The sequence below is a fragment of the Psammomys obesus genome, unplaced genomic scaffold (genome assembly GCF_907164565.1).
Source record: "Psammomys obesus unplaced genomic scaffold, mPsaObe1.curated_primary_1811, whole genome shotgun sequence".
Classification (NCBI taxonomy): domain Eukaryota; kingdom Metazoa; phylum Chordata; class Mammalia; order Rodentia; family Muridae; genus Psammomys; species Psammomys obesus.
This window is the reverse complement of record NW_026596040.1, coordinates 15236583-15257285: the sequence shown is the minus strand read 5'-3', so window position 1 is coordinate 15257285 and position 20703 is coordinate 15236583. Positions and strand designations below refer to the sequence as shown.

Below are 20703 nucleotides of genomic sequence, written 5' to 3'. Positions count from 1 at the left end.
AGCAGGAGTCAGCACCTTTAGGTCCACTACTTCATGAGATCTCATTTCAGCCGCTTTTATTTTCCGCCCTATCATCTGTTACTGTGTTTCACTTTTGATTTTCCAAGCGGAATTCTTGCAAATTTTAACGCTAGAAGTGTTCACCAAGGCTCCAACCGATTCACTCTTCTAGGTTTTAAGCTGGAGAACCTTCAAAAATGCGTCTACTCTCTCCTAAAAACGAAGTTTGAAATTGGCAGGGGAAGTGGGAGTTCACGCCATTTCCACGCCTTAACGTTTGGCCTTGATTTTGCTAATTTGTTATGGCTTGGTAGAACCGACCCCTTTAAATATTCTCGCCCACGTGACAGTGTTTTTAAAGAGGTATTTCCAAGGTGCAGCCTGTTCTGGGGGGGATTACGTCAGCGCCAGCAGTTGCAATAGGTTCCGTACTGACGCTACTTGTTTTAATAGGATAAATATTTGAAGGGACAGGAAAGAACAGCTCACACTCAGGTCATTATTTTTCTGTGACTTAATAAATTCGGTTCTGTTGGTGCCAGATGCCTGAGAACTAGCATTAAAAAAAACAAACTACTGTTTTTTCTGTTTTGTTTTGTTTTGTTTTTCCCTCTTCAGAGTAAAGCTGAGCAGGCCACTCTCCCACTCCTCAATGACAGCCGAGCCAGCCCGGGCGGGACCAGGAAGCGTTTAGAGCAGTGGTGCGGCTGCGCGGCCTGGGTGGGGGCGAGCGCGGTCAAACCTGCTGCCTTTCCGCCTGCTACCAGGAGGCGGCGCTGCCGCAGTCGCGGCTCCCTAAGGGCTCTGGGAAAGAGCGTCAAAGGGCGGGAGGTGAAGCGGGCTGATGGGCGTTCTAGCCTCAACCGTCCCGGTCTCTATCGCCCTTTGTCCTCCAGCCTCCCCCGGGCTCTGGGCCCGCGGGCCTGGTTGCTAGGCGGAAGCGGGGCGCGGTGGCGTCCGCTGCGGCTGCCCGGGCGTTTGAAAAGCGGCTCGGCAGGCGGCAAAAGGTGCCGGGGCGGCGGGCTGGTGGGGCGGCCGGGCCGGGCAGCGGAGCGGTGTCCGCCAGCGGGGGAAGGGCTAGGGCCTGGTCTGCGCCCCGGGGAGCGGGCCCGGGCGCTGCGGAGGCCCCGAGGCCTGCGGGAGCCGGCCTGCGAGCCTCACCCCGCCTCTTCCCTGCAGACCCCGCCGCCGCGACCATGGTCCCCAAGTCCGACCAGCTGCTCATCGTCGTGTCCATCCTCGAAGGTGAGCGGCTTCCTTTTATTTATTTATTTATTTTTTCTTTTTTTGCAACTTCTGCTTCCCGAACCTCAGCAGAGTAATGAGTGACCCAGGCTTTGTTAACCTTACGAACCCTGTCATCTCTGCTTTTGCGGTCCCCAAAGACTTGTTCAGTTGCATGGAGCGAGGTCTGTTAGGCAATTGATTTAAACATCTCTCCGGGGAACGTGAGTGCTATTAGGGATAAGTGATATTTAGCGTGACTAGCCGTAGCCCCAGAGAATGTAGGAAAAAACGATTTCCATCAGAAGCAGCCTGTCGATGGCTTTTATATATGAGCTAAAAGTGCCTGCGAAGCACGTTCTGTTCAGCAGTCCCCCGCTAATGCCATTTGTGAGAACTTTGCCATTGACTTGAATACAGGCCTTGTACCATTTCAGATGGGTTGCCGACGAGTCTGTTCCTTTATATGTCTTTGATGGCCTGCCTAGGGGACCGCCGTCGTTAAGGTGTACTAAATGGTCCTTCCATGTTTGTTGAGTGACATTTGCTTATCAGGGACTTACAGAGTGTCAGGCGTTCTGCGCTCAGGGCAGGTGGCTCTACTCTCTTAGTTCTAGACTCTAAGAGAGTAAAGTGGGCTGTATCCAGCTGAGATGACCATCTCTTCTGTGGAATTCTTCTTGAGGAGATGACATTTATGTGGGTCTTTAAAGCTAATTAGGAATGGGCCAGCTGACAAAGGCCAGATGGATGGTCTGGCTTGCAAAGAGCACTTAAGGTGTGGAACAAGGAGGCAATGCTTTCAACAAATATTGCTTTGGTTTTAGTGTAGGTAGGTGATTGAAGCAAAGTGCAGTTGTTCGGTAATTTGGAACAGGTTATCAGTATGAGGCGGGTCCTCTTGAGACTTTAACCACAGGTGTTGGTTGGTTCGACTCCTCTCCCTTCCGGAGAAGCCTGCTGCTGTTTGAGAATGGGGAAGAAAAAACTGTAAAAATCGTTTCTGAGCTTTGGAATAAGAATTTGACCAGAAACTGTTAAATAACAGGGACAATAATAATTGTTCCTTTACTGTTTAAAAACCCAAGATTGAGCAGGGAGCGGTGGCTCACACCTTTAATCCCAGCACTCTTGCGGCTGAGACCAGGCAAATCAAGGCCAACCTGGTATAGTAGCAAGTTGGTGTCACAGCCCCCACCCGTCAACAAACAAATAACAAAAAACCAAATAAACAAAACCCCCCAAGACGGAAATAATATAATTGGTTGATAGGGGCTGTTAAAGTTAGAACTCGGCCCTTTTCTATGGGAAAAAAAAATGTCGTATTTTCTGCCTTCCATGATATAAGGGTCTGTTTAGTTGGGATGGACAAATTAGCCTGCAGGACGCTGTATGTTGGGCTGCCGTGTAATAAAAATGTACAGACCTTAAAGTGCCTCTGTCCTAAGCATTAGACAGACAAGGCTAGAAGAAAGTCATTTCTGGTGACTAGATAAGCCAGGATAATAGGAATGAACATGGCGGGTGGAATGAGGCCTAAAGACGAAGGTGGATATTTAGCAATTTTGTACTTGGTCAGAAAGAACTGGAATGAATCGACGTGGAGAACCTCGAAAGCCAAGGAGTTTAAAGGGTTGATGCCTGTGGTTCTAACTAGAAAAATGACCTTCACTCATGCTTTGTTTAAGGAAAGAGAACTAGGAGTCAGGGACGTTGGTTAGGTCATCACCACAGACATACCTAAAACTGGCATATGGTCCTCTCCCCATCTTGGGAAGTGTTTACATTCAAGCTGGATACCTGGGATTTCACCGCCCTCCATTCCCTTTCCAACCCCATCTTCCAAACCATCGCCAAGCGTTGCTGATTTCATTCTAGGTGCTATGTACTCCTAGACCAGTCTCCACTGCATGCTTCCAGCCTTCACTATCACCTGACCGGCAATAACGATCTCACTCTGTTTTCTTTTCCACAAACAGCTACTGTTCTCAACTACCTGGCAATAATCTTTCTCATCCGCAGATCTTGTCTTAAAATCTTTTGAGTTCTAAGGGATAATGTCTACAGTTTTGAGTAGCAAACATGGCCCTTTGTGGTAAGACTTCTATCCACCCTTTAGATTTCATAGTCCCCAGGACTCTGGTTATATTGAGCTACTTGTAATTTCTTAGCTACATTTCGAGAAATGCCCCTTATTAAAAGGAACTGAAATTGTTTATTGGGCAAAATCATTGTATGCCAGGTTCCAGGATAGAAAGACAAGGCTTCTGTTGTGTGCTTCCTCTCACTGTGATAAAGGCTATGGCCAAAGGCAGCTTAAGGAGCAAAGGGTTTATCTCACTGCACATCTCCCAGTCCCAGTTCATCATTGAAGGAAGTCAGAGCAGGAACTCAAGGCAGGAGCTGAAGCACATTCTATGGGGAAGGATGCTCACTGGTACCCTTCCTGTGGCATCCTCAGCCTGCTTCCCCTTATACTATACAGGACTACCTGCCCAGGGGTGGCACAGCCCGCATCACAGCTCTTGTTAATCAAGAAAATGTCCCACACACTTACCAACAGGCCAATCCAATAGAGGCATTTTCTCAGTTGAGGGAGGGTCCCTCTTCCTGGACTCCAGCTTATCCCCAGTTGGCAAAAACAAATAAACAAAAACACACAAACCTAACCAGCCTAGTGTTTAAAGAAGAGCCTCAAGCTGACATTGTTAAAGGACATTTTCAGATTTATTTACTTTTGTATCGGTGTGAGTGTAGGACATGTGTGCATACTTGTTCATGTCTTTAGAGACCAGAAGCCAGCCATGGGCCATCTCCTCAATCACTCTACCTGTTCTCCATGAAGCTGGGAGCCAGCATGCCCCTGTGATGTTGGTGTCTTGCAGCTGATGTTACGTAGGAGCTATTATTATGTTACAGGGTCCAAGCTTGTAACTGCAAACTCCAGTCCTCATGATTGAGCAGTAAGAATGCTCTTAGTCACCTCTCCAGTCCCTCAGATGACATTCTTAAGCTGGCAATCAGGTCTTTTTTTTTTTTTTTTTTTCTTTTTCATTTTCTGAGTGTTGAAAGTCTCACGATGATCTGGATGCTGTAACAATTGCTGCTCTCAGTTTGGGTGTTTTCATGGAATCCATCTCTGGGCAATCTTTTCGGTACCTCATTGGTGCAGTCCTGCTGGTATTTTGTGTCTTAGCCTGGGCACTCGGGTTTTACTTTCTCCCCCTTGGGTAGCCCATGTTTGCCACAGGCTGCCTTCTGAAGGTGGTAGGCGTTGGTCCACGGCAGTGGCACAGTGTGTGTCTTGCTGCAGTGCTTTCTAAATGGTGCAGTTCCTTTGCAGCTTGCTTCTGCCAAGAGACCCCGGTTTTGGCTTGTTTTGGGGTCTAGTCATCCAGGCTCTTTGTTTCCACTTTGAAAGTGTTGGGGTTATCTGTATATGCCACCATCTCAACAAATCTGCGTCCCCACCCCATTTAATTCCTAATCATATAGCTTATCGGGTGAATAGCAGGGGAGGGAAGCTTTTTATTAATAATGGTTAAAATTCTCCCTATGATCCCCTTACCAGAGTGAAAAACCAAAGTAATTGCCTCAGTGCAAGATCCTTAGGGATTCTTATTTGCTATTCATTTTCTTCCAGTTTTGAAATTTTTCTTTCCACTAGACCCTTGGTTTTCTTTTTAGGGCAAGTGCCCATTTTATTATTTTACCATTTCTTTGTCTCCTTTTTAATGTGCTGATTTGTGATTGAGTGGGTGGGTGCACTCATGCTGCAGGGCCTGATAACCTGTTAGAAATGTAGGTCTTCAAGCCCACCTACACCTACTGAACCTGAGTCTACATTTGAATAGGATCCCCAGCGATTCATGGTCACATTAATGTCGGAGAAGCGATAATTGCTAAATTACAGCTTTCAGCTTACCAAAGTAAGTGCAGATGTGTTTGTGGCATAGTTTCTGCAGTGTGTAAGTCGGCCACCTGCAACATGCATTGATATTTAAAACACGTGCAAAGTGATCCGATTTGATTTCTGTATGTGTACCCTTTCTTCAGGTCGCCATTTCCCCAAACGTCCAAAGCATATGCTTGTGGTAGAAGCAAAGTTTGATGGAGAGCAGCTGGCTACTGATCCTGTCGACCACACGGACCAGCCAGAATTTGCTACTGAGTTAGCCTGGGAGATTGACAGGAAAGTTCTTCATCAGCACAGGTGAGGCTAGTCTTGATTTGTGTTAGCATCTGTGTCCCTTTTTTTTTTTCTTTTATATATAGCTTGTAAACTATGTTTTATAACTCACAGATTGTGGTGATAATCTTACTTGTTGAGTGTTTTTGGGCATGTGTTTGTGTTTTTGCTTTTGGGACAGAGTCTCTTAGTTTCATTTCTTGTTGCTGTGATAAGGCAAGTGAAAGCAAGTGAAGGGAGAGAGGGTTCCAGGTCCCAGATGTCGCTGCAGCGAAGGCGGGGTTGCAGGAACTTGAAGTCACAGCACATCTGCTGTCAAGAGCAGACAGCAGCGCACTGGGGCTTGCATGCCTGTGCTCAGCTCACCCTCTCCACTCACATGCAGTTCACACACCCTGCCTGAGGAATGGCAATGCCCACAGCGGGTGAGTATTCCCACCTCAGAGACTTAAAGTGGACATCTTTTTATTTTTTTTCTTTTGTGAACTTTATGCTAGAAATAGTCAAGAACAACAGTACTTTTATTTAGTAAATGATTTAATGGACACGGTATGGTTTGCCTCTAGTCCTAGTGCTATGGAGGTAGAGAAGTTCAAGGCTAGCCTGAGCTACATAAACTCTGTCTCAGAAAAGCAACAACAATAATAACAAAAATCTGCCACCATCAAAACGCCCACATAAGCAGTTCAGTATAAATCAAATCAAAACAGAAAATTAACAAACTTCAAGAATTCTTACTGCATTTATTGCTGGATTAGAACATAGATTTATTTGAAGGGTTATTAAGTTCTTAATGCATGTTAAAGTTTTGTCTTTTCACTGGCATTCAGAATATTTGCTTAGGCTGAGTTCTGTTATGAGCTGGAATTGTCTTAGCACCAAGTGATACACTACTTTGATCTTTTAGGCTATGAATTCCTAATTTTGTGCTAAGTGGAGTTTATTCCAATAGATAATTGATGCCAATGTCTATTCAGCTCTGAGCTGCGATACGGCTTCCCAGATTCACAAAGAGACCACATGGTAGCAATCCCTGTCATCTTATAGAACATTGCCAAGTGTTGTGTCACTAAATGTTAATAGTCAGATTTTTATGGCATTTAATTCTTAAGTTTACTTTTTTTTTTAGCTACAAAGAAAGCTGTAAATAAATATGTATCTTTTATATGAGATAACACTGTATAAGAAAAACAATTTTTTGTCATTTTAAAACAGGGCCAGCTATATCACAGGTGTGTAGGAAGAATTAACTGAGTTGCTGTACAGATAAGTAGATAAAAATAATAGTTATTTTCAGTTAAAGAATCACTTAGAAAATATAGTCTAGATATAGTTGGCCCAACAAACATGTAATCTGGGTAATAAGTTATTTATTTATTCATTTATTTATATATGAATGCTCTATCAGTATGTACACCTGCATGTCAAAGAGAGCATCAGATCACATTATAGATGTTTGTGAGCTACCATATGGTTGCCGGTAATTGAACTCAGGTCCTTTGGAAGATCAGACAGTGCTTTCTCTCTCTTTTTTTTTTTATTTAAAAAAAATTTTATGTACATTGTTGTTTGACTGCATGTATGTCTATGTGAGGGTGTTGGATCCCCTGGAACAGACGTTACAGACAGTTGTGAACTGACATGTGGATGCTAGTAATTGACCCTGGGTCCTCTGGAAGAGAAGTCAGTGCTCTTAAGCACCGAACCATTTTCCTGCCACCAATAAAGTTTTCACAGTTTATCGACTTTGTATCTCAGCTGTAGCCCCATCACTCATCCCCTCCCAATCTTGTTCCTCCTTCACTCTTCTCCTCCCATCTCCCTTTCCTAGTCCACTGATAGGGGAGGTCATCCTCCCCTTCCCTCTGGTTTTATACTATCAGGACTGGCTGCATTGTCTTCTCTGTGGCCTGGTAAGGCTGCACCGCCCCTCAGGGGGAGGTGATCAAAGAGCTAGCCCCTGTTCCCATTACTAGGGTACCCACTTGGACACTGAGCTGCCATGGGCTGCATCTGTGCAGGGGTTCTAGGTTATCTCCATATATGGTCCTTGCTTGGAGTATCAGTCCCAGAAAAGACCCCTGGGCCCATATTTTTTTGGTTCCATTGCTCTCTTTGTGGAGCTCCTGTCCCCTTCCAGTCTTACTATCTCCCCCTTCTTTCATAAAATTCCCTGCACTTTGCCCAAAGTTTGGCTATGAGTCTCAGCATCTGCTTTAATACCCTGCTGGGCAGAGTCTTTCAGAGGCCCTCTGTGGTGGCTCCTGTCCTGTTGCCCGTTTTCTCCCTCTTCCAATGTCTATCCCTTTCTGAATGAGGATTGATTGCCTTACCCAGGGTCCTCCTCCTTGCTTAGCTTCTTTAGGTGTACAGATTTTAGTATGTTTATCCTATATTATAGGTCTAATATCCACTTATAAGTGAGTATATACCGTGTGAGTCTTTCTGCTTCTGGGATACCTCACTCAGGATGATTCAAGTTTCCTTAAGAGTATGGAAAGCTTAATAAAAGAAAGACTCATTTCTCACGTGCATTATTGTGCAGGTTACAGCGTACTCCTATCAAACTCCAGTGTTTTGCCTTGGATCCTCTATCTTCTGCCAAGGAAACCATAGGCTACATTGTTTTGGACTTAAGAACGGCTCAAGAAACAAAGCAGGTATTGTCCTTTTTGCTTTGTTAATTATAATAGTTAATTAAGTTCCAGATGAGCAGAAAGAACGGAATACTGGCCCAGTTGTAGATCATGGTCTCACGATGATGTGAAGATTCAAATGCTGTAGTTGTTGAGTTGGTTTTGAAAATTCCAACCTCTCACTTGTTCTTGTGAGCTGTCTTTCTCAAAGAAACTTTTGAGTTATACCTGTGTGAAAGTAACTGCCACCTGTGGCGTAAACTGAGCTTTCCTTTTAGAGGCTGTCTCCTCTAGTGCCCTTGGCTCAATGAACACTTGTCAGCCCTTTCTGCTTTTCCAAGTTCTAATCCAGCAGCCTCCTGGACACTTTTCTGCTCCCCCCTTCATAGCCATCCATTGTCCAGTGCAGATGATTTTGTCCGCTGTGATATGTTCTGCATTTTCACAGCTGCTGCCCCAACTTAAGCCGTGGCTATCAACTTCTTACCTTGGCCATCATAACTTCCTACTTGGCCTCCTTGCTTCCTAGGTCTGTATTGCTGTAGCTATATTACTATGTTGTGTCTACTAAATCCTGACTCAGGACCCTGCTTTTCCTAATCTTCCTCATGAAACTTGATACTTTCCTGCACTTTTGAGACTAAGACAGGAGGATTACAAGTTTGAGGTCAGCCTAGAGTACATACTAAGATCATGCCTTTTTTAGAATAGCCCCTATAATTTGGTGCTTAAGAGTTTGTGTCAAGCCAAAATAAATGTTTTTTTCGAGGCAGTTTGAAGTAGCAGCAGCCTGATCCCACTGCTCGGGCTTGTACCTGTGAGAACTGAGATGCCGCATGCCACTGCTGCATGGGGTCACACGCCCCGCTGCAACTTAACTCCTCAAAACAGCAACAGCAGCAGCCTGTTGGTGCTGCGCACCCTTAATCCCAGCTCCAGGAGGCAGAGGCAAGTGGATCTCTGTGAGTTTGACTATCTTTCAGTTGGTGTTGCTGCTGGCTCTGCCCTAGGTCTCAGGGTTGAACCTAGGGTCTCATGCTAGCTATGCAGCCAGCACTGAACTGCAGCCTTACCTCTTACTTTCTGTTTTGAGACGAGTCTCACTAAGTTAACCCCTGCTGGCCTCAAAATTCTGTAGCTTGTAGGCCTCACCTCCCAAGTAGCTGAGATTGCAGGCATGTGCCACCAGGCTGGCCTGAAGGTTTCTTTTTCTGTTGATTGTGTCTCTTTCAGGTTTGTATAAACCTTATATTTCTTATATTATCTTTATAATGATATGGAGCTTTGAAAAAAAGAGCCTAAAGGTATTCATAGTACTTTGCAACAGTAGCTCATTTAAGGACAGCATGTGGGCCAAGGCTGGCCTTGAACTCCTTGCCTTGGTTTCTCAGAGTGCTGCATATATATGCGTGCACCACAGTGTCTGGCTACATTGAAGTTTTTTTTTTTTTTTAACTTTAAAGTTAGTGTCTTTTGAAGCTCCTTTATTGTTTTTGTTTTTTCCCTTTCCATTCTTTATTTTTTAAAATGATTTGTGTGTGTCTGAGTTAGTATGCTTACACAGGAGCACAGGTGTGAAATGGCACCCCTGCTGACTGGTTCCTGCACCTATACTTTGTCCTGTACTTTGCACCTGTACTTTGTCCTGGCTTGAGCCATGTGTTCTGCCTGGTCTGGGCACTGGTATTTCTGAGGATGCTGTCTTGGGTGTGGTTAGGTAGTTTAGCCTACTACATCCTCTGAAAAGGCTTTTGTTGTCAAGTAAAGGCTCATGATGTTTACTTGATTGGGTCTTTTCCTTAACATTTTATGCTGTTTTATTAGTAGTGTCTTAGTCACTGTTCTGTTACTATGAAAAGTCACTGTGACAACTCTTCTAAAGGAAAATTTAATTGGGGGTTTGCTTATAGTTTTCTAGGCTTAGTTTGTTATCGCTGTATTGGGGGCATGGCAGCAGGCATGGCAGGCACCATGCGGAGAAGTAGTTGAGAGCCATACCCTGATCCACTGGCCGAGACGCTTGGTCTGGGGTGGGTGTTTGAAACATCAAAGCTCACCCCCAGTGACACACTTCCTCCAACAAGGCCACACCTACTCCAGTAAGGTCACGCCTCCTAATTGTCTAATCCTTTCAAAAAGTTCCACTCCCTGGTGACTAAGCATTCAAATATATGAGCCTATGGGGTGATTCTTATTCAAATATTACAGGTTGTAACATTTTCATTTTCTTAGTTGATATGAGCAAGACAGAGTAGAAAGAAGAGGTCTAATAGTACTAAGCGAAGGCTGATTAATTAGGCTTTTATTACTGAAGAATGTCATGAACTGGAGACAGAAGGCTAAAGATAGATGTGTATTGTTTTCTCCCCTGTGATATTTACCTGGCAAGATGTTGGATTGGGAACAAAGAAGACAGTCTGAACCCTTTGTATGTTTCTCAGAGTGAAATTTAATTGATGGCTTCCTAATCAAGATTAATTTCTTTTGAAGAAAATGTGGAAAGAAATTTTGTAGTGTCCTGAGATAGGGTCACTATGCAGCCTTCGTGGTCTGGAGTTCATGGTATAGAAAGGTTGACTGAGAACTCAGATTGGCTTGCTTCTGCCTCCTGGGTGCTGGGATTAAAGGTGCTCCACCACGCCCCAGGCTTCTACATTTTCCTAAGAAGTGAAAATTACTAAAAAGGCTGTAGGGAAAAAGTGAAAGCCTCCAAGAACGTTCTGAGTACTTGTCCCTGTAAATTTCATGGTGCTTTGTGTTTTGTTATCTAGGCACCCAAGTGGTACCAGTTGCTGAGTAACAAATACACCAAATTCAAGTCTGAGATACAGATAAGTATCACTTTGGAAACAGATACAAAGGCACAGGTGGATAGTTTTAAAGCAAAAGGAGCCCCACCTCGGGAGGGAAAAGGTTTGTGCATCCTCTTTGTCTATTTCTCTCCCTGTCTGCCTGTCTTTCTGTCTGTCTTTTTCTTTTCTTTTCTTTTCTTTTTTTTTTTTTTTTTTTTTTGAGATAGTGTCTGATGAAGACCAGGCTGGTCTGGACCTCACAATGCAGCTGAGGCTGGCCTTGTACTCCTTATCCTCCTGCTTGTGCTTCTGGACTATTTGGTTTACAGCTGTGCAGTGGCACAGGTAATTTTGTGTATCTTTTCGTAAAGGCTTTCCTGCACAAGTTTCTCTTTATACTCAGTTATGAAGTGTGATTTCTCGAGAGCTGTGTGCAGGAATATAAGCTGTTTTACCCAGTGCTTTGGGCATACACAGTATTGTGAAATGTGTAACATGGGCAACACTGGTTGACAGAGGTTAGTTCTTAAGTCTCAGAACTGGGGAGTGCTCTTGTTTTCCTAACTTGATAGATACCAGAACAAAGAAGTTTGTATTTTAAAAATTGTTACTTAGAAAAAAATTTCTTTCCAGGATTAGTATTGGAAAACCCTCAGATGGTGTGTAGTATGCTTATTATTTGACTATAGTTTAACAAAGTATAAGTACATTTTAAAATTATTTATTTATTTATATAGAATCAGAGTCTCATTGTATAGATAACTTGCTTATATAGATCTGTCTGTGCTAAAATTCACTGAGATCTGCCCGCCTCTGGCACCTGAGGGCTGGGATTAGACACAGACATCAGAACACCTGGCACACTTAGAGCACACTTTCAGCATGACAGCAAAGCTGGAGAGCACAGAATGTTCCCCATACCCCTCTGTATGTATCTCAGAGGCTGCTCATCCACTACAACTCTGCACCGGATGTCGGTGCAATTCATGAAACATCACTGATGCGTTCTCATCACAAGTCCAGTTTTCATTACATTTCAATATATACAACACACACATAAACAAAATGTGTGTGCTTGCATGTATGTCTATGTATTCCATGTGTGCCTGGTGCTGGTTAGAGGGTGTTAGATTCCTGGAACTGGAGTTTCAGACAGTTATAAGCTGCTGTGTGGGTGCTGGGAACCTAACCCTAGTCCTTTGCAAGAGCAGCCAGTGCTCTTAACTGCTGAGCCGTCTCTCCAGGCCCGATTTCACTTTTGGTGTAGTCCCTTGTTTGGATGTTAGTAACTGCATGCTAAGTCGGTGGGTTTTGATTGGGCTGATGCCTTGTACCCATGTAGTTGCATTCAGAAGAAGTTCACTGTTGGGTGTCCCTTGTGCTCTGCCTGTTCAACCATCCCTTCCCACCGGTCCTCATTGTAGTTTAGGTACATCTAGAGAATTCATGTGTTGGAGAGTTAATCTCCAAATCCTCATGGAATTTGGAGTGGGTACCTTTGAGAACTGACTGAGCTGCAGGGCTCTGCCGTTATGGACTAATTCTGTCCAGGGGCTAATGGATTCTTATTTTACCAGGAGACTGGGTTAGTGATCATTAGAGTGGGGCTGTCTTTGAGGTCACATGCCCTAACTCCCTCAGGACCTGAAGAATCCCTGTTAATAAGGATTTTATTTAAAAAAAAAAAAAAAACACTCTTCATGACTTCCTTGTCATGAGAACTGTAAGATTTTTATTTATAACGTATCTAGTCTCAAGTATTGTGATCCAGTAACAGAAGATACACTAAGACGGCTACTGATCTTTCCTGCTATCTGTATGGCTTTGCCTCTCAGGTGTCATCCCATTGGAATCATAGTTTCTGGCACAGGAAGATGCTCTGATTTTGTTTTGTATTGCCTGTGTTTCATCTCTTGGTTCTGCCATTCCTCTAAAAGTCTCCATTTTCTTTTACTAAAAAATTTTTAGAAGTAAAAGCCCAGGTGTTAGATATGCCAACTGATAGTTCCTTATTGCTCTCAGACCCATTTTGTGGACAAAGATATGTAATGTGTATACTGTGTTTACATGCACATACATACATATATTTGAATACATAAATAGTGTGCTGCTGTAACAGAATATGGACTGAGTAACGAATAAAGAACACAAATGTCTTGGAGGCTTGGAAGTCTGAGAAGGCAACAGTATCTGATGTGTGTCTTATGATGTTCTTCATATGACAGTCACAGGCAAGAAACGCACTTCCTCTGTCAAGCCCCTTAGTGAGCACAGCGAGTCCCATTCTTAAGGAGCTGTCTTGACTTCACCTCATAAAGACTGCTGCTTTTTTTTTTTTTTTTTTTTTTTTGAGATTTGTTTATTTTTCTGTGTTTTAGTGTTTGCCTGCATGGTTGTATGTGCAGTGTCCCAGTTTTCAGCATGGGCCATCAGATTCCCCCAGATGTAAAGTTACAGACAGTTGTGATGTGAGTGCTGGGAACTGAACCCAGGTCCTCTACAAGACCAGCCAGTGCTCTTAACCACTGTCCACCTGGAGACTCCAATTTTAATACTGTCATCACAGTCACCATTAAGTTTCAGCTCCTGAATTTTGGAAGAGACGCACATGAACTATACTATATAAGTAGTATAGACAAATATACATAGTTGTCTATATTTATTTGGCCACAAATTCATAGCAATTTTTCTGCCTCAATGTCTGAATGTTGGGGTTATAGCATGATCCACCAGCTAGAGAAACCTAGTATAGACACTTTTTATGTTTTTAATATTATATACTTTGTATTCAAATTGACTCTTTAATTTCTTTCTATGTCACAAGATTTATCTTTATTTTCATACTTAACAGACTGTTTCCTTGGTCTTAAGAAACCTCATGCTTCATGTTTGTTTTTTGTTGTTTTGAGATAGTCTTGCAGTGTACTCACAGTGTAGTCCAGGTTGGCCACAAATTCATAGCAATTCTTCAGCCTCAACATCTGAATTTTGGGATTATAGCATGAGCCACCAGCTGGAGAAACCCATTATAGATAGCATTTTTAACTCTTGAGCTCTTGGCCTTATTTCACAATGGCTGCCTGTGTTAAAGTGCTTAATGTATCCAATACTGTGCTAAGTGCTTTGCTTTCAGAGTTTAATTTTATTTTAAACAAATACAGAAAAGCTTTGTGGAAGGGAAAATGGATACTGAAGAACATAAAGTTCTCTGATATGGTAGTAAATGACCCTGGGGTTAGGATTTAAGCATCTGGCTTACGTGTCTGTTCCTAACTATAGGCTGTTGCCAGCCGGTAATGCTACAGTAAGCCACTGCTTTGGGGTGAGCCCCTGGAGGAAAGGGTTTGCTTGCTGACGGTATGAGTACATGGATTTTCATAAGCCATTAGACAGCCCCAGCTGAGGTTCATGCTAGTTGTAGTGGAGAGCGCCCGCTTTCCTGAATTCCCCCAGCGCTGTTATTTAATTCTAGTTTTGTGTATGTCCTTTTCTTTTTCCATCTTTAATCAGTTTTTAAATGCTTACAATGGGCCAGGCATTGTGACACAGGCCTGTCGTCCCAGCACACAAGACATTGAGATAGGATAATTGTGAATTCAAGGCCAGCTTAGGCTATATAGTAAGTTCCAGGCCAGACTGGGTTACATAGTAAATTCTGGACCATGCTGGGCCATATTAAAAAATTCTATTCAAAAATAATAAAATAAAATAATATATGTGGAATTACAGTCTAATCTAGTTCTGATTGTCTGTACAGTTCCTACTAGCCTGTGTGGAGTTGACCCAAAGGACATTGTTGCAGTATTGAATGAGGAGGGAGGCTATCATCAGATTGGACCAGCAGAGTATTGTACGGACCCTTTTGTTCTGTCAGTGACCATAGCATTTGCCACCCAGTTGGAACAGGTAACACTAATGATTTTTATCAAGAGTTTTGAAATCATGTTTGGCCTCTCTGAACAGTTGTGCTCATATGCACATACCCACACATAGACTCACATCCCTCATACACATTTAAAAAAAAAAAGTATAAAAATCTTTAAAAATGTTTCCATGCTAGTAATCGTTTTTGCTGTAGCTTTCAATATCTTGGCAACAAGAGAATAAACTAATTTCAGGAGTCAGGAGACTGACCATCAGTAAGCAGTGTTTGTACTTGTGTACTGACATGATGACTAGTGAAAGGGACTTCTCCATTTTTGAATAATATACTTGTTGAAGAAATTAACAGTGTCAGGAACATCGGGGTCGAGTTTATATTTTACTCTGTATATGCTTACAAACATTAGCCTGTTGTCATGGGTGCTAGCAGAATATAAAATGTTTGTGTCCGAATCAGAACTTTTTTACACTAGGCACAGTGAACAACATAAAAATCAATATATTTTCTTCAGCTTCTCTTACCCCATTTTTGTTACTTTTTTATTGCTGTGATAACACTGAGCACGGCAGCAGAGACAAACAAAGGGTTTGCTTGCGTTTAACAGTTCAGAGGGATAAGACATCATGACAGGGAGCCATGGCAGCAAACGGCAGGTGTGGTGGTAGGAGCAGATCTGTGACTGTTCCTCATCTGGGGACAGGAAAAAAAGACTCTGCCGCTCCCTGGTTATAGTGTTTCTATTTGGGTAAACTAAGGCACTTAGTGTTTTCTTCTCAGCACTTACTCAGAGACAGGGGAAAACATTTAGCACAACCAGCATTCCTTTGCAGAGGCCAGGCAACCCCTAAGAAGGTCTTGAGAGACCAGAGGGGCAGCTTGTTCATGCCTGGCTAACCTTACTGCCTTTTGAAAGTCTTGAGAGCTTTGAATGAAATCCAGTGCCTGATTTCCAGATGCTAAAGAATTCCTACATGTCTCTGCCTGTAGTAGGAATAACTTGGAAGTTAAATGTACTATAAAACACATAAAAGCCACTGTAATACAGCATTTTTATCATTTTTTCCATCATGAAAGAAAGTAAATAGTTCCCTTAACAAACTTCTGAGGTAATCATTGTTAAGACCAGTGCGTGTTCCTCCAGATACTGTCCCATTCTTTACCATCACCCAGCTCCCCGGCTGGCACTGTCATGCCATGTTACTCTGTCTTCTCAGCATTACTATACAAAAGGAGGCACAGAACAATTAAGTCATTTTCTCACAGGTTCATAGCTGGACTGAGAAGTAGGTATTGGAGTTTGACTCCAGAATTAGTGTTCTTTACAATTACATATCTCAATCCATGTGACTAAAATCCTCTCAAATAAACTTAAATACATTAAATGTAAATTAAAAAAAATCAATACACATTTATTGAATATTAAATGTCCAATGCTGTGCTGTTATAAGTGGTGTGATTATTAGATTTTTATTAAAAGAATGAACTATATTATAACCTGGAAAAATATTTTAGATTTATTTATTTTATACGAATGAGTGTTTTGCATGCATGCATGTCTGTGTACCATTTGTGTGCTTGCTACCCACAAAGGCCAGAAGAGGGCATAAGGTTCCCTTCAATTGGAGTTACAAATAATGGTGAGCCTTCTGTGGGTGTTAGGAATTAAACCTGGGTCTTCTGAAAGGCAATAAGAGCTCTAAACCACTGAGCCATCTCCCCAGAACTACAGTATAACTTTTTTTTTTTAACCTAGCAATACATTTTGCTTAAGTTTCACTTCATGACAGTGTGTCATTATTTGCCACGATCTATGGTACTTGGTTGTATTTAAGCCATGAAATGTTCATAGCTTACTCCTTGGCAGTGTTTTAGTGAACATTCAGAGTCTGTTAGAAAATGTTTTGTATTTTGCCGGTATACTGGCTCATGCCTGTAATTCCAGCATTTGAGAGGTTGAGGCAGAAGGATTCATCTGAGGACAGCTTTGGCTGTAGCAAAGTTAAAAACCAACCTGGGCTGCATGAGAGCCTGACTCAGAAAACTAAAACAAATAAAATACAAAAATATGATATTTTCTATCTTAGAGGCAAAAATGCCATCTTTTTCGTATGTTGCCATGAAGCTAGCAACTGAGAAGCAGCATTCCTGTGTGTTGTGCAGCCACTAATGCTTTAGTCTTACAGCTGTTTTTTGTTTGTTTGCTGTTAATCTATTAAGTGGCATGGTTTAAGACCTGCATTTTAACATTTTCTCATTTATAAACTTAGGATCAGATATGAAGTATATGATAGTAAGAAAAGCTTAATTTAAAATACATGGCTCCTTCCAAAAAGTATTTTCACACATTCATGTTGAATGAAAGGAAAGCCTGAAAACAAAAAAAGTCTTTGGTTTCTTTGGACTTTTCTTTTGTTTAATTAATTAATTGTAGCCCAGGATGGCCTTAAACTCACTTGCAGTTGAGGATATTCTTCTGAACTCTTGATCATCCTGCCTTCACCTCTTTAGTACTAGAATTCCTGGCTTGCATCACAAGTTCTTTGTGCATTTAAAAAAACTAATCAAATTAGCTGGGTGTTTAATCCTAGTCTTAAGGAGGCAGAGGGAAGCAGAAGCAGATCTCTGACTTCAAGGCCAGCCTGGTCTTCATACCAAGTTTCAGACCAGCCAGCACTACATAGTGAGACTCTGCCTGCCCTATCCCCCCAAAATATTGGGGTTGGAGAAATTGGTCAGTTGTTAAGAGCACTTACTTTTCTTGCGTAGGGCCTGAGTTTGGTTTCCAGTACCTGGATGGAGGCTCACAACTGTCTATAATTCCAATCCAGGGAATCCTTTGCAGTTTTCTGGCCTCCATGGGCATTGACTACAAATGGTGCATTTACATACATGCAGAAAAAAACACTCACATACATAAAATTAAAATAAATAAATGATTTTAAAATAATCAGATAAAGAATTTGAGAACAGTTATAGACATAAGCAGTGTGGCACATGCCTAAAACCCACCGCCACCACTCAGAAGGTAGGGTAATTTTGATTTTCACACAAAGTTGCATTACATAATGAGACTGGATCTCACAAAATTAAAAAAACTGGGCGTGTAGCTCAATTGTAAAGCACTTGCTTAGCATTTCTAAGACTTTCAGTTTGGCTCTTAACAGCACCACCAAAAGAAACCACTAACTGAACAGAAAGAAAGAAAGAAGGTAACTTGGAAATGATTTAAAATTTGTGTATGATTAATTTTAAGACGAAATCAATGAACATTCTAGGAAGATTTGTGGAATGTATTGGGCACATGTGGAGTGCCTTGGGTTCTAATACTTTTTTTTCCTTACATGTTTAGTTAATTCCATGCACAATGAAGCTTCCAGAAAGGCAGCCTGAGTTTTTCTTTTACTATTCCTTACTGGGAAATGATGTTACAAATGAGCCTTTCAATGACTTGATGAACCCAAACTTTGAGCCCGAGAGAGCATCTGTTCGCATTCGCAGCAGTGTGGAGGTTCTTCGGGTGTACCTGGCTTTTCATTCTAAACTGCAGGTAAGTGCCTCTGCAACGAGTTTTCTACTGGAGATGTTTTTACACCACTGAGCATGAAGTTGAGGTTAGCCCTAACCTGTGTGTGTTTCTGTAGTAGAGATGGTCTTACCCTTTTAGTTCTTTAGGTAGTAAAGACATGCCATCACTGGAATCACAGTTACTTCAGAATTTTTGAAGTTAACACATTACCACCCAGTTACCAAGCAGAGATCAGTGTCATCTATCAGCGTATGTAGTAAGAGGTAGTGCTGTTGAACTTGTGCCTGCAGGCAGGCTGTCTTTATCATTAGCAGAGGCGGTGGCTTTCAGTACACAGATTGCAGTCTTGATGGCAGAATTTACATTTTTATGAAGTTACAGATGTTTTTTGTAAATGTTTCAGTTGGATTCTGGTTAGCTATAGACTTGGAGACTAGTAGACTAGTAGAAGTGACTGCTATCAGATCAGACGAGTAAGTAGGGTAATGAGATGCAGCCTAGTCGCATAGCCATTTTCAAAGAAATCTCAGTTACTAGACTTTGCATTTAGGACAGCTCATGAGAAGAGGTATTTAGTAGAGGTACTAAATCTTAAAGATAATTAACTCCTTATTTAACCCAATATCTGCTAAACCCAAGGCATTTAGAAAACTAGATACTGTATAAAATGTTAAAATCTGAGAAAAAGCACTTTCAGTTTTATTCTGTATCATACCCGTAGCAAGAGCATTGGCTTACCTGCTTGTAATGCTCAGGACAGTTATGTAGATACTTTGTTGGGTAGCTGGAGAGATGTCCCAGTGGTTACAAGTGTATGCTGTCCTTACAGAGGACAGTAGTTCATTTCTCAGCACTGATGACAGGTTCATGTCTTCTTGTAGGCTTGGGCACCTGCATTCACATGTGTACGTATCCCCCCACAGACACACTCAGGTATACATAATTTAGAATAGAAAAGTAACAGAATAGAAAATAGAATGGAATAGAATAGAAAAGTAAATGAAAATGTCTGTTTCTAGTATATTAAAAATATTATATGTAAGGGCTGGTGAGATTGCTCAGTTGGAAAGGCATTCGTCTCAAGGGCCTCACAACCGCAGTTAAATCCTCCAAGCCCACATAAAGGTGAAAGGAGAGAACCAAACTCCACAGTTGTCCTATGACCTCAGCACTCATCCACACATACACACACCCACACCACACCACACCACACCACAACACACCACAACACAACACATCACACCATAAAATGAAAACTAAAAAAAAAGTTTCACAAAAGGATTTCCACCAGCAGCATTAATACTGAGTTCTGGGTGGTTATGGCCACATACATTTGTAGCACCCGCATCTGGAGACAGAAGCAGGAGGGTCACAGTTGAAGGCCAGCTCTGTATATGTAGTGAGATACTGCCTCAAAAGAGTCCGTCTCTCTTAATTCTGCCGCTGTTAATGTGAAAGGAGCATAATATAGTGATATCCTGTTCTCTTGTGTACAGTCTCCCAAGGCTTGAGTATAGTAAGGAAAAATATTATATGCGTGTGTGGAATCTTTAGGTGGTAATGTTGAGCTTTGGCTTGCTTGCTGGTGAGTAAAGGGGCCTTCTTTCCCAGTGGCTTTCTTTTACCTTTTACTGTTTAACGTTTTGTTTTAGAAACAAAACCTGAAAGCAAGATGAAAAGGGGTACTAAGTGTGTTTGAGTGACTAATACAAAAATTATTTGTGGTTTTAAAATCCTAAGTCTAACTGGCTCACTGAGTTTTTTAAAGAACTATGCTTAATTAATGTGACAAAGAGAAATGCTTGAGGTATTTGCTTTCTATTTAAATTCACACTCATTTTATTACACATTTTGTATATTCAAAGTAGCATTGTAAAATATTAAATTAACAACAGCTCACTGGTGAGAATAAACATGGCCAATAATATCTAAATGTTCCTTGGTGTCTGAAGAAGTGAAAAAGGTAATCCCTGACTGAGCCACGAGTAAAGTGATTTCTCACCAGTGTCACCAGCACGTGAGAAGTCATTTTGCGAAGGTCAGTGAGTTAGCCTGCTTCATACTTTAATTCTGTGAACTATTTTATAACTTTTTAAAGTTTATGATATTTAGGGAAAAGGAGGAAACATAAAGCTCTGTTTTTATTTTTCCTTCATATTAGATCCATCTCTGCTGTGGAGACCAGTCACTGGGCAGCACAGAAATACCTTTAAATGGATTACTGAAGAAGGGCAGTACAGAAATTAACCAGCACCCAGTCACGGTCGAGGGCGCGTTCACCCTTGACCCTCCTAACCGAGCCAAGCAGAAGCTTGCTCCCATTCCTCTGGAGCTGGCCCCGACTGTGGGAGTGTCAGTGGCTCTGCAGAGAGAAGGCGTTGATTGCCAGGCAGGTGGTGACTCTGCTTTAATTTTTAATTCTCCAATGTTGCTCATGATTACCAAAGCTGAAC

The 20703-nt window shown here is 42.1% G+C and overlaps 1 protein-coding gene across 5 annotated transcripts in view; it reads left to right on the top strand.

The window, feature by feature from the left end:
- Positions 1–684: 684 nt before the first annotated feature.
- Cep120 (centrosomal protein 120) overlaps positions 685–20703 on the top strand; it is a 65142-nt gene continuing 45123 nt past the window's right edge. For 3 of the 5 annotated variants that reach the window (XM_055622781.1, XM_055622778.1, XM_055622783.1), the window contains exons 1-8: positions 848–1007; positions 1180–1245; positions 5281–5437; positions 7959–8073; positions 10821–10962; positions 14599–14747; positions 18074–18271; positions 20412–20639. In XM_055622781.1, the coding sequence (XP_055478756.1) occupies positions 1197–1245; positions 5281–5437; positions 7959–8073; positions 10821–10962; positions 14599–14747; positions 18074–18271; positions 20412–20639 (1038 nt within the window). In that variant the 5' untranslated portion in view covers positions 848–1007; positions 1180–1196. Of the gene's footprint in view, positions 702–847; positions 1008–1040; positions 1246–5280; positions 5438–7958; positions 8074–10820; positions 10963–14598; positions 14748–18073; positions 18272–20411; positions 20640–20703 lie in introns of those variants that run through there. The other 2 variants (XM_055622780.1, XM_055622779.1) reach the window with 2 other exon arrangements.